Source organism: Chlorocebus sabaeus, chromosome 6, assembly GCF_047675955.1.
Source record: "Chlorocebus sabaeus isolate Y175 chromosome 6, mChlSab1.0.hap1, whole genome shotgun sequence".
Lineage (NCBI taxonomy): Eukaryota > Metazoa > Chordata > Mammalia > Primates > Cercopithecidae > Chlorocebus > Chlorocebus sabaeus.
Window position 1 is genome coordinate 60,402,457 of NC_132909.1, and position 13,880 is coordinate 60,416,336.

The 13,880-nt window shown below is 59.7% G+C and overlaps 1 protein-coding gene across 2 annotated transcripts in view; it reads right to left on the bottom strand.

Annotated features, from left to right (window-relative positions):
* The window catches only part of DOT1L (DOT1 like histone lysine methyltransferase), a 71,607-nt gene that overhangs the window by 25,446 nt on the left and 32,281 nt on the right, over positions 1-13,880 (bottom strand). For both annotated transcript variants that reach the window (XM_007994704.3, XM_007994703.3), the window contains exons 6-9: positions 13,004-13,098; positions 12,549-12,611; positions 6,101-6,156; positions 3,468-3,547 (exon numbers count right to left, since the gene is read on the bottom strand). In XM_007994704.3, the coding sequence (XP_007992895.1) occupies positions 3,468-3,547; positions 6,101-6,156; positions 12,549-12,611; positions 13,004-13,098 (294 nt within the window). The remainder of the gene's footprint in view (positions 1-3,467; positions 3,548-6,100; positions 6,157-12,548; positions 12,612-13,003; positions 13,099-13,880) is intronic.

Consider the following 13,880-nt stretch of genomic DNA (forward strand, 5'->3'; position numbering starts at 1 on the left):
CAGGCTTCACCCTGCTGGCCAGGCTGGTCTGGAGCTCCTGGCCTCAGGTGATCCGCCTGCCTCGGCCTCCCAAAGTGCTGGGATTACAGGCGTGACCCACCGTGCCCAACCTCCTACAAATAACGTTTCTTAAAAAACGTTCTTGGCATGGTGTGGTGGCTCATGCCTGTAACCCCAGCACTTTGAGAGGCCAAGGCAGGTGGATCACCTGAGGCCAGGAGCTTCAGACCAGCCTGGCCAACAGGGTAAAATCCTGTCTCTACTAAAAAAATACAAAAATTAGCCAGGTGTGGTCATGCATGCCTGTAATCCCAGCTAATCGGGAGGTTGAGCCAGAAGAATTGCTTGAACTTGGGAGGCGGAGGTTGCAGTGAGCCAAGATACAGCTACTATACTCCTTGCCTGAATGATACAGCGAGACTCAACCCCCCTACCAGCCCCAAAAAAAGAAAAAAAGTTCTCAAGTCCTCACAAAATTGAAGCAGCCCAGACCCTGAGCCAGGGCTTCCCTGCGTGAAATGGGCTCTGCACAGGAACCTCCCAAAAGAGGAGCAACTCAGCCCAGCGGGGGACGCGGCTGCGGAAGAGCCCTGGGCAGCCACTGCTGCAAGATGCGCCAGGAAAGGAGCTTGCGCTGTCCAGTATGATTCCCGGGATTTCCTGTTAAATGAGGAAGGCAAGGCCAGCCAACGTGTGTAAGGCAGTTTCTTCAAAACCCACTACGCTGGCCAGGTGCGGTGGCTCACGCCTGTAATCCCAGCACTTTGGGAGGCCGAGGTGGGCAGATCACGAGGTCAGGAGATCAAGACCATCCTGGCTAACACAGTGAAACCCCGTCTCTACTAAAAATATAAAAAAAATAAGCCAGGCGAGGTGGCAGGCGCCTGTAGTCCCAGCTACTTGGGAGGCTGAGGCAGGAGAATGGCGTCAACCTGGGAGGCGGAGCTTGCAGTGAGCCGAGATCGTGCCACTGCACTCCAGCCTGGGCGACAGAGCGAAACTCCGTCTCAAAAAAACAAAAAAGGCCGGGCGCGGTGGCTCAAGCCTGTAATCCCAGCACTTTGGGAGGCCGAGACGGGCGGATCACGAGGTCAGGAGATCAAGACCATCCTGGCTAACCCGGTGAAACCCCGTCTCTACTAAAAAATACAAAAATCTAGCCGGGCGAGGTGGCGGGCGCCTGTAGTCCCAGCTACTCGGGAGGCTGAGGCAGGAGAATGGCGTGAACCCGGGAGGCGGAGCTTGCAGTGAGCTGAGATCCGGCCACTGCACTCCAGCCTGGGCGACAGAGCGAAACTCCGCCTCAAAAAAAAAAAAAAAAAAAAAAAAAAAAAGTAAAAGTCAAAATGGATCCATTTAAACACACACACACCCCGCCATCCCAGCTCTCTTCCCAGAAGCCGCGCCAGCCCAGGCCTGGCATTCTGCACGCCACTCCCCTCAGGAGGGGCAGGAAGGGCAGTTCCGGGGCCAGGCTGGGCACACGGGTTAGGCCAGTATCCCTACGAGAGGACCTCAAACATGAGCAGGGCCAAGTCAAATGGCTGCAGAGCCAGGTTGACAGATGCTAACGGGCACGTCTAGGATCCTCAGGGTCCCTAGAATCAGTGCTGCTGGCCACTCCCTTCAAAACAGGGAGGGGCTGGACAGGAGACGCCACTGCAGTACCCTGACCCAGCCACCACGTCTGAGCGTGCAGAGAAAGCTAGCGAGAAACAGCCAGAAGAGGCGTTCTAGCAGGTACGGGGACCACGGAGGGGGTGACAGGAGTTGCCTGCGGCCACTGCTGCCTTCCTGCGAGCGGTGGCAGAGTGCAGGGAGGCCTGGAGTGCTGCTGAGGTGTGGGGGCGACTGGGCGGGGAAGCATGGTGTCCTCATGTAGCTCTAAGATAATTCAGAAACACCACTGCCACACGCACACACACACACACAGATATCAAATAAACTCTCAAGGCACACAGATGCACAGAGACACGTAGGCCTACATGCACACACAGAAACAAACAAGCAAACACATACATAGACAGGGAGGCACACGGGCACGCACACACAGGCATGCACACAGGCACAGACATGCAGACAGAGACACACACACAGAGACACGCAAGCAGACACGCAGGCACACGGGCACACACACAAGACACACAGGCATGCAGAGACACAGACACACACTCACAGACACATGCACACAAGCACCCTCCAAATCCCCATGGTTGTGGGGAGTTGGTGCTGAAGGCAGCTGCAGACCCTCTGGGTTTTGTTTGAGAGGCCTGAAGAGCCCACCACGGTTCTCCCCTAGCCTCTGGAAGCCTCCCTAGAGAGGACAGGTGGGAAGCAGTCGGGAGGGAGAGGGGGTACCTCCAGAGCACCTGGCTCCGAGTCTGGCAGTGGCCAGTACACAGACGCGGTGGTGCTTGCTGCAAGGCTTGGTGGAGAGCCTCGGAAGGCAGGCAGCACAGTCCCCTCAAGGAAGACCCCAAACCTGCCCTGCGTCCTGCTGGAGGGCTGGCAGGGGCTGGGGGACAATGGCACGCTCAGTCTCCATGTTTAGGGGAAGGGGCACTCCACAGGCTGTGATCTGGGTCCCACCCTCAACTGCAGGACTGGAATTGATGTGATGGGTTGAGTTATCCGCTCCTGAAACTACGCCAGGGCTTGGGGTTCAGAAAACAGCATGAAGGGCCCTGCATGGGCCTGGTGACCTTTCTCCGGAGGGAGAAAACAAAACAGCTGAGAGCCCCGCTCCTGCTCATTCTGGACACTGCGTTCCATGTGCTCAGGTCAAGAACAAAGGGGACTCTCGCCCCGGGTGATCAGCTGCAGGCTCAACGCAAGAAGGTTCCAGGGCCGGGCGTGGCGGTCACGCCTGTAATCCCAAAATGTTGGGAGGCCGAGGCAGACAGATCACCAGAGGTCTGGAGTTCGAGACCAGCCTGGCCAATATGGTGAAACCCCGTCTCTACTAAGATTACAAAAATTAGCCGGACATTGTGGTGTGTGCCTGTAGTCCCAGCTACTTGGGAGGCTGAGGCAGGAGAATGGCTTGAACCTAGAAGGCAGAGGTTGTGGTGAGCTGAGATCACACCACTGCACTCTAGCCTGGGGGACAGAGCAAGACTCTATCTCAAAAAATACATAAAATAAAATAAAAACAAAAATTAGCTGGGCATGGTGGCACGGACCTGTAGTCCCAGCTACTCGGGAGACTGAGGCAGAAGAATCGCTTGAACCCGGCAGGCGGAGGTTGCAGTGAGCAGAGATTGTACCACCGCACTCCAGCCTGGGAGACAGAGCAAAACTGTCTCAATAAAAAAAGAAAAAAAAGCACGAAGGAAGACCGCCTGGCTCCCAGGGGACTAAGGACCCCAAGTCTGAGCTGCCTTCTGCAGGACAACTTGCGGGGACCTCCCGGCCGCCCTTCCTCAATCACGTCACACCAGCACAGACCGGTGAGGAGGGCGCCTTACCTTCCTTCATGTTTGCAAACCGCTCCTTCAGCTGGTGATCCACCTCAGGACCAAAGGCAAAATTATTCACAAATATAACACTGCAAAACAATACTCCAGTTCAGTGCCATGAAGGCTCGTCTCACGGGCACAGCCACCCGGCAGAGCCAACAACCGCTGCTGTCGGTGCCAAGCCCTGCCCACACCCGCCGCCACCTCCAGGGCCACGCGCATACTGCCACGCGCACACCGCCACGCGCACACCGTGGGTTTCAGGTGCAGGGAAAAGGCAACTGCGGCCTCTTCTGAGCGGGGCCAAACACAGAGGGGCGGGCTTCAGGGCCAAGTCCCTTATCGTGAATCTTGGAGTCCAGGGATCTGGGAAGGTTCACGAGCAGCCCACACAATGCAGGAGGAGCAGCCGCGAAGGACCCACAGGCCGAGGGAAGAAGGCAGGTGTCCAAAAACAGAGGCCCAGCAGGGGGCTGGACGGCCACAGGGGGCACCAAGCAGAGGCTCCCGCTCAACCGCCGCAGAGACCGCAGACAACCAGCCCCAGGTGAGGCGCCCTTGGCAGCGTTTCAGACCCCTTGGCAAGCAGCGGGGAACCGGAGGCTCCCATGCAGGCCCCGCACAGCTTTCCCAGGCCACTATCCTCAAATGAAGGTCCTGGGGCCGCCTGTGTTCCCCACTCAGGACTGCACTTAGGGAGGCTAGACGTAAGGCTGGCTGAGCTCAGGTGGCCAAGGCGGCTGAGTGGCATGAGCCAGAAAGACCTGGGTAACTGGGTGTTCAGAGAAGCAAACTCCATGATGCCACCTCCAAAGCCACCGCCATCGTGGGTGAGACACAGGAAGGGAAAAACAGGCTGAGGCCAGAGTGCGAGGCCCCACGGTCAGCGGGCAACCTATGGGAGGAGCCCCTCCTGGTCAAGATCTGCACACTGTGCCCAGAGCCAGAGCAGGCTGAGCCCAGGGCTGGGGCTACCCAACAAGGCAGCGAGGTTGGCAGCTCCTAGAGAGGAACTGCAAGAGCCTGTGCCAAGCCCAGATGTCAACGGGATGCCAGGAAATCTCTCCCCTTCTTTTTTTTTTTTTTTGAGATGGAGTCTTGCTCTGTCGCCCAGGCTGGAGTGCAGTGGCTGGATCTCGGCTCACTGCAAGTTCCGCCTCCCGTGTTTACACCATTCTCCTGCCTCAGCCTCCCAGGTAGCTGGGACTACAGGCGCCCACGACCTCGCCTGGCTAGTTTTTTGTATGTTTTTTTTTTTAGTAGAGACAGGGTTTTGCCATGTTAGCCACGATGGTCTCGATCTCCTGACCTCGTGCTCCGCCCGTCTTGGCCTCCCAAAGTGCTGGGATTACAGGCTTGAGCCACCATGCCCAGCCTCTCGGCTTAAGAGTTTGTTACAAGACAGCAATCATGGCCTGACCGCTGCAGGTCCCCCTGTGCTCCCACCACCACCCCATGGGATGGGGATACCACAGGGTCAGCACGATTCCCTCCAGATGGCAGAACACCCACCGGTGGGCACAGTGCCCCAACCCAAATAGAAGTTCACACAGAAGAGCAAACCTAGGAACCTTTTGGGAAAAGAAACTCCCATTTTCTACTTGTACCCCAAACCCTGTCCATGGGGGACACTTAACCATAAGCCATGAGCACACCCGAGAGGAAGAAAAGCACAGGGAAGACAGCAGGAGCGAGGGGGCAGGGAGGACAAGGGGTGCGGGGAGGACAAGGGGCATGGGGAAGAAGAGGAATGCAGAGAAGGAGGGGTGCGGGGAAGATGAGAGGCATGGCGAGGATGAGGGACGCAGGGAGAACGAGGGGCATGGGGAGGACGAGGAATGTGGGGAAGACGAGGAATGCAGGGAGGACAACGGACATGAGGACAAGGAATGCTGGGAGGACAAGGGGAGCAGGGAGGACAGTGGGACTGGGGGAGCAGGGCCCAGCCGGCTGCTGACCCCACCTCGCTGGCTGCTCTCACAAGAGCCTTGGGCCCCCAGGGTCCCTGGCAGACGCGGGAGCACCGTGGCCACACCCAGGCTGGGCAGTGGAGAGCACAGGGGCTCAGCCCAGCCACACAGAGCCGGTAGCCACCAGGACAAACAGGTGGCAGTGGGGACGGACCTGGACAATGCCCTGAGCTCCTGGGCCTGGGTGCGAGGCGGCGCGGAGGGGGCAAGCCCAGGCAGCGCCGAGATGGCTTGGGACCAGGGGGGGCCGCTCCCTCGAGCAGCCCTCATTGTGCACACTGTGTGGGTGCCAGCCACTCCAGGAGCGATGCACGGAGACAGGAAGACCCCCAGACCAAGCCTGAGCGCGGAGGAGGCCCAGGAACCCAGGCGAGAGGGGCCCACAATGTCCCAAAGTCAAGGGGATAGGGCAGCAGGAACAGGCTCACTGCCAGCAGGATCTGCAGGGGCTGACAGGGGCTCTGCTGGGCACATCTGCTGGGCATGTCCGCTTTGTACGCCCTCAGAGGGAGACCCAGGGTGAGGGAAAGGCGCCCTTCCTGTCCCCACTGGCCTCTTTCCTGACATAGCCAGCACAGGAGTGAGGGGCCATTCCCGGACCCCAGTGCCATGGCCACTGCCCGCCCGTGAGCGTATACCCCACATGCCCCGCACGCCCCATGCCGGCCATACCTCGTGTTGGCGATTCGCTCCCTCCACTCTTCTGAGAGGAAATCGCCTCTCTCCAACTGAAAAGAGAAAACAGGCATGAATGGGGACCCCCAGCCTCCCTGGCAGCCCCAGCCCGCCCCGGCCCCTGTGAAGAAAGAATGAAATGAGCACAGCTCCGCTTGCAGGGAAGGAGCAGGAGGACGCCCAGGCCCCACCGGCTGCAGCCCTGGGAGCTGCAGGCAGAAGTGCAGGTGAGAGGGATGCGCAGAGAACAGGGAGGACCTCCTGAGAAGCCGGGACAGGCCCTCGTGCTCCAGCATCCACTCGGGGAGGCCAGGCCCAGCCAAGGGGACCACAGCCACACCAACAGACACCTGCCAGCCATGCTGCAGTCTCCTAGAAATGTAAGCTCAAAATCAGGGGCTGCAGCCACTCCCAGGACCAGAAGTGGCCAGCAGGGGCGCCCCGAGGCAGGGCCTGCAGTCCCCACCATGCTGGCTCCAGGCAGTGCCTGAGGGAGGCGGCAGGACGCTGGGGGGCACCCTCCATGGCAGGCAGCGACACTTGGCCAGGCCGGGAAAGCCTAGTGCCGAGCTCTGTCCCTCCCTCACCAACCGCAAGAAACATGCACACAGCAAAGCTGAGCTGCCAGTCTCTGGGGGTGTCCGCCCCTGTGCGCTGCTGAGCTAAGAGCAGCGCTGTCCCCCAGCTCCACGCCGCGCTCACAGCAAAGCCAGCTGCAGCCTGACGCCAGTCCACCTCCAGACCTCAAGACCAAGCACCGTCCAGGAGGAAACACCTCTTATTAACCTAGCTGCCCAACGCAGTAGCATCTGGATAACTGAGACCCTGCCTTTCAAATCCTTCAAAATTACCACCACCTCCATTCCCAGAGAAAGAAACACCCAAGCAAAAGCCTGACACAAATGCCTCCAAAAGCCAGCACGACTCACCACAGCCAAAAGGTGGAAGCAGACAAGTGTCCATCAGATGAAAGATCAACAGAGCCCAGCAAGGCCGTGCACACGGAAGCAGGACCCCGCCAGGAGCAGGAGCCAGGCTCCAACCCAGGCCACAGCGCAGATGCACCCTGAGGACGTCATGCTCAGTGAGAGACACAAAAGGCCAGACACAAAAGGCCACGCAGTGTGTGATCCCATTTCTGTGAAATGTCCGGGACAGGCCCATCCACAGACAGGAAGGGGATCCATGCTGGGGGCCGGAGTTGTTGGGGGTCAGGGCAACCTGAGTCACGGTCGAAGAAGCCCACACCTGCACCCCAAGGGCCGAGGGAGGACCCGCAACACTCCTTTCATAGCAGCCGCAGGCCCAGTGCCCACCGAGTGTCTCTCAGGATGGGGGGGGAGTCCCTGAGCAGAGAAGGTCCCACAAGCAAGCCGCTGCCCCAAGCAACAGGGTGGCCCACCCACCCAGCCCGAGAGAGACAGGGACACCCCCACTCCAGGCCCGGAGGACAGGGCCACCCGTCCACCCAGATGCAGATCCAGAGGGCAGGGCCGCCCGCCCCAGCCAGGAGCAGCTATATATCCTCTGCTCTCCAAGGCCAGGGGAAGTTCCCAGGAGGGGGGGAGACGGGATGGGGGTGCGCACGCAGGCCATCCTGAGCCTCTGCAGGTGCTGGGCTGCCCCAACACCCGTCTCCTCCCTCTCTACACCTGACAGACCCTGTGAACATCCCTCATTCCCCGTGGACAAGCCACCCAGGAAATGACTCAGATCCCAAGTCCTGAGCAGCACTCAGCAGACTCGGGCTCGCATCGCAGGCCTGGGGCTGGGAACCCACCCTGGGGTCCGCCGCGCTCCATGACAGGGCAGGCTCTGGGGCCAAAGCTGTTTCTGCAAACGCCATGGTTTATGTGAAACCCTGCTTCCCTCTGGAGTCTGGAACCCCGGCCCCATAGGAACCGGGAGTCTGGGTCTCTGGGAGCCTTCCTGGTGACACCGCTTCAGGCAGGAGGACCTGGAGCCTCCCAAGCAGAGCATGGGCAGAGCCACAGAGAGCTGCTCCGAGGCTTTCCTCCAATACCGGAATGTAAGTTCCCATCAGAAAGGGCCACGGACAGTCGGTAGAAGCCTCTCTGGCGCACCCTCCGCAGCAGAGCTGGCTGCAAACAGCACGGATGCCAGAGGTGGAGGCTGGTATCGACACCTGCCTTCCCCACCACCAGGTTCTTTCCGACACGTGTTACCAAAGCCCTGAGGAATGCCATCCTTCCCCCCAAATCATGCTCCCAGACACATCTCAGGAGCCACTGGCCTGACCCTGAGTACCTAACCCCGCACGGAATTCAGACCACGAACGCAGCTCCATGCTGGGAGCGCCTGCGCCATAGGAGACACTACGCTGCTCAGCTATGTTGCGGACCCAGGCCCTAGAAGCAGGGTGCTGACCCTGAACGCTGACAAGATGAGGCAGAAGGGGGAGCAGTGCCGGGGCAGCCCCCGCACCTGACAGCCACCCTCTCCTGAGCAAGGCTCAGCCCAGTCAGACCACGCAGAGGAAGGCACCATGGTGCCCTTCTGGCCATCGCTGGGAACCACGGTGAGGGCTTCCATCCTCTGTGCTGGGATCTGTGTGGCTCTCCTGCCACAGCCAGGAACCCATGTGGGAACTTCCGGCAGGACTGCAAGTGGACCCAGCTTCCACTGTGGGCAGGGTATTCGGGAACAATCACCACAAGAAAGGGAAGGAGAGCTGGGCCCGCAGCCCTGGGTGCACAAGTCCTGGTCAAACACAGCAGAACAGAAGCCGAGGGAGCACCACCCAGAGACCAAACCAGACAGGTGCGGCCGCAAGGAAGCACTGCAGACCACAGCTCCCACCACGGCAGAAAACACCTCAGCGGCCCATCAGCCAGCAGAATCCCGCTTCGGATAAACAGGATCGCACACTGACCAAGGGGGACACATTCAACACTGGAAACCCATCACAGCAACAGGGTGAGGAATGGAAACCACAGCACTGCGCTGACACTAGAAGCAGCACCGAAAAAACGCGTGCCGCACACTCAGGACTGCGGGCTCGTCCTCCACCCGAGGGACAGCATCCACACAAGCCCGCCACTAACACCGTGCTCCATGGCCAGGTGCTCAGCTGCCCACCAAGAGCAGGGCAGGGAAGGGTAACCGTCTTGTCCCCATGACTCACATCGCATGGGAAATGCCCGCGCCGGCCAGTACAAGAGGACAGGAAAAGGAGAAGAAAGGGACAGGGACTTCGAAGGCAAAAGCGAAGTTCCGTGTCTGCAGGCGACACAAGTGTCAATGCAGAAAACCCCAAGGAGGCCGGGCGCGGGGGCTCACGCCTGTCATCCCAGCACTTTGGGAGGCAGAGGCAGTCGGATCATGAGGTCAGGAATTTGAGACCAGCCTGACCAACATGGTGAAACCCCGTCCCTACTAAAAATACAAAAATTAGCTGGGCATGGTGGCGGGCGCCTGTCATCCCTGCTACTCGGGAGGCTGAGGCAGGAGAATCGCTTGAACCCAGGAGGCGGGGGTTGCAGTGAGCTGAGCTTGTGCCACTGCACTCCAGCCTGGGCAACAGAGCGAGACTCTGATGTCAAAAAAAAAAAAAAAGAAAAGAAAACCACAAGGAATCGGTAAGAACTCCAGGAACTCACGTTGCAGCAAGGCTTCAGGAGATGAGGGGAAGAGAAAGTATCAATGACCTCCCTAGATGTTCACGGCACCAGGTGCCGGCCAGGACTTGGGGCAGCAGAAACTCCCGTTCACCGCTGGAGGTAACGCAGACGGTGCAGACGCACTACGAGGCGGTCTGGCGGTTTTTCCAGACGATCCAGCAATCGTGCTGCCTGGTGTCTACCCACAGGAGTGGAGCTCCTGCACCCACACAGAAACCTGCACACGGACCTTTACTGCAGCTGTGCTCATAACTGCCGAACTGTGGAAGTAGCCGAGATGGCCTCAGCAGGCGAGTGGGTGAATTAACTGTGGCACATACAGACAATGGACTACTATTCAGCAATAAAAAGAAATGGGCTGTCAAGCCTCAAAAAGACACGGAGGCAGCCGGGCACCCTCACGCCTGTAATCCCAGCACTTCAGCAGGTCAAGGCAGGAGGATCGCTTGAACACAGGAGTTTAAGCCAACCTGGCCAACACTGTGAAACCCCGTTGCTACAATTTGTATGTGTGTGTGTGTGTGAGACAAAGTCTTGCTCTATCACCCAGGCTTGAGTGCAGGGGTGCGATCTCCGCTCACTGTAGCCTCCGCCCCCTGGGTTCAAGTGATTCTCCTGCCTCAGCCCCTCAAGTAGCTGGGATTACAGGTGCATACCACCATGCCCAGCCAGGTTTTGTATTTTTAGCAGAGACGGGGTTTCACCATGTTGGCCAGGCTGCTCTTGAACTCCTGAACTCAGGCGATCCGCCCACCTCAGTCTCCCAACGTGCTGGGATTACAGGCGTGAGCCACTGTGTCTTGCTCAAATTATTTTTTTAATTAGCCAGGTGTGGTGGTGCACGCCTGCAGTCCCAGCTACTCAGGAGGCTGAGGTGGGAGGATCACTTGAGCCCAGGAGTTCACAGCTGCAATGAGCTATGATTGCACCACCGCACTCCAGCATGGAGAACAGAGCAACACCCTGCCTCTAAAAAACAACAACAAAACTTTCCAGCCAGCAGCTCCCTCCCTGAGGATGCAAAGAAGGACACTGCCTGACTCAGGTGTCCCTGCCACTGCAGCCCATGTCAGGCCTCGCAGGGGAAGACGGCCATGCCTGGACCATGCATCTGTGTCCCCACTCAGGTTCATCTGCTCAGACCACCACAGCCAGGACACCCAGGGCAGAACCAGCCAGCAAGGGATCGGGGCCCAGCACCCTGACTCTGGCCTTCACCTGTGCTGTGGGACAGCATGGAGAGGTCTGAGGTGGGGGCCAGGGATGCATGCTAGGCAGGACGCACGCCCACTCGCGGCAATGACAGGAATGCCGAGGCCTCACAGCGATCTGAGGAAGGACCCGACTGACAGGCCCACAGAGGGCGCCTCGGCAGGGAGCTCCAGACAGACGGGAGGGTACACAGCCCTGGCCACACCTCCATCCACCCTGCTGAGGTGACAGTGAGGGGCGGGTACCGCCTAGGAGAGGACTGGAACTATACGCCACCTGTGTCCCTCATTGGTCCCTCTGAACTGTGAGAGTCGATTGACAACAGGACCCCTGAACACCTTCTTCCAGTTGCTTCTCAAACGTGCAGATTCCACCCAGGAACTGTGTTGCCGCAGGCACCTGGGATCACGAGTTGGCCTTGCCATGTTCTGTCCTGAGCTGCTCTGCTGGGCAGCTTGGCGACTCCTGCGCCATCGTCCTCCCAAGGTGGTGACCTGGCAACCGCTCTGCCCAGCACTCTTTCCGCCTTGTCAGGGAGGCCTCTCAGGACTCAAGGGGCTGCGGGCTCTGTACTCCAGGGACTCCAAGTCTAGAACAGGAAGCACCCACCTTCCTGCACCCCAGACCCCAAGCCACCCTCCAATCCACATCACAGGAGCAGCTGCGCCAGCACCGAGCCCACACCCCACGAGGGCGGGGAGGGGATGGAGTCCGCAGGTCTGAGACGTTGCTGGGAGGCAGAGCCGATGGGCCCCAAGCGCCGTCAGACTCCACCACAGGTGAGTTCCTGGGCAGCTGGGACTGGGAGGAGGAGAGCACAGGTCAAGGAAGGACCCAGCTCTGCAGGCCTCTGTGTGGAAAGGACCAGGGTGGAGCCTGGTGTCTAAGGACTTAGCACGGGGTGGGAAGGAGTCCGGGGAGGATGCAGGAGCGGCAGCTACTCCTGGAAGCTGTGGCCCAGTAATCACCCGACCTGGGTCAGGAAAACCGTCCTTCCTGCTCCCTAAAGAGCATCCCCTTCCCACGCCCACTCCCATCCCACTGCCACTCAGCCATCGAGGGGAGTGCACACCCCACAGGGACAGCCACACGCGGCGCCATCCACACGGAACACGGGAGGAGCACCTCAGACCGCATCACAACAGGGCGGGAGAGAACACTGCCCACCCCGAGGTTGCCGGCTTGTCATGAAGAACACGGCGCTGAGGACCAGGAACCCGTCCAAACAAGGCTGTCCCCAGTGAGGGATGACACCCCAAGGACGCTGCAGCCGGCCCAGAACCCGGCCTGTCCCACAGGCCTCCGCTCCGTGGAGCCCCGAGCCCGTTCCCTGAACCGCCTCTGTGCACCGCACGCTGCCGAGGGACAGAAGCTATGTCACAGAGGATGGGAGCGACGGGGCCAACAGAGGCACCTGCTGCGGGCTCAGAGGCCACGCCCAGGCAGCCCTATGAGAACCAGAGGGGACTCCAGGGGGCACGCCATGTGCCGAAAGCCATGTGCCAACATTGGCAAGAAAGGAGGGGCTAAGAGGAGGGTGGGAGCGGGGATGGGGCCGGTGATGGGAGCCAGGGTGGAGCGATGGCACTCACTGTGTATTCTGCATGCTTTTTTCCATACCATTTCATCCACTTCCTGAACTCGCGGTCCATGGTCTGGAAGGAAAGAAACCAAACGCCCATTACAAACTCTCAGGGCAATGGGGCCTCAATGCGCCCGCCTGGGCAGGCCACCCAAAACACCCCACTTCTCAGAGGGCTGTGCCATGAGGTGGAGCTGAGCACTTCCCGCCTCACTTGTGGCACGTGCTGTGAAACAGGCTCAGAGACGCCCCCGCAGCGCCTGGAAGGCCTGCCTGTGATGGGCCGTGAGGGCATGCGGGCACCGTATTCACAGGCACACTCTGCAGGCAGCTAAGACATCTTGGGCCTGGAAAGAACGCCGCCCAGACTCGGAGTCCCCCAGCAGTGGGGTGGGGGCACCCAGGGCATCACTTCCTCTGATGGTCCCCTGCCTCCAACGCACCCTGGCGCCCGGACCTGCTCACCTCCGCATACTTGGCCGGGATGTCCGCTTTCTCGACGCCATAGTGATGTTTGCAGTTGGTGGCAGCGGCGACCTGGAGCACGACCTGGCCCACACCTGTGATCAGAGAGATCCATCAGATACCACACAGCACTCAGATGCCACCCAGGAGGCCATGCCAGCCTCGGATACAGAGGCCACAAAGATGCAGCCATGAAGACCCACAGGGGAGGCCACAAGTCTCCACACATATCCGATGCTCCAAGGTCACTCAGGGTGAGACCAGGCCCCCAGTGGAGCCCCCACAAGGGGATGGTCATCACAACGTGTCATCCATGGACATCACTTGGTGGCCCCTGAAACCAGAATTCATTTTGAGTCTAAAGGCCCTATGTGGTGTTCACTGTTCAGACAGGGCTGCCCGAGACTTGGCAGGTCTGGAGAGGCTCCCGTCCACCTCAAATTATCCCCGCGTCACCATGACACAGACACGCAGCAACCTGGTGGATGAAATCTCACGGCACCCCAGGAAGGCTCATGAGCGGGACTAGACTGAGATTCGATGTGGGGTGGGAGAGGCAGTGAGGAGCCCCTGCAGCCAAGACAGTCTCCCGGCCGCCGCGGTTTCACAGCGTCAGCACACAACCCAGCAACCCCCGGCTCTAAGGGAGAAGGAGGGAATGGGGGCTGCAGATGTGCCAGCGTCAGGAGGGCGGAGGCAGCGGCACACACTGGGGGTGTCAAGCCGCCTCTCCTCCCCTGCTAGGCAGCTCTGCACTCCAGGGAATGAACCACGGTGCAACCACAGCAGGCACAGACCGCCACCACCACAGCAGCGGGAAAAGCACACAGGGACAGGGGCCCAGAGCCGGGCCGGCAAGTGCTAGTCATCTAAAACA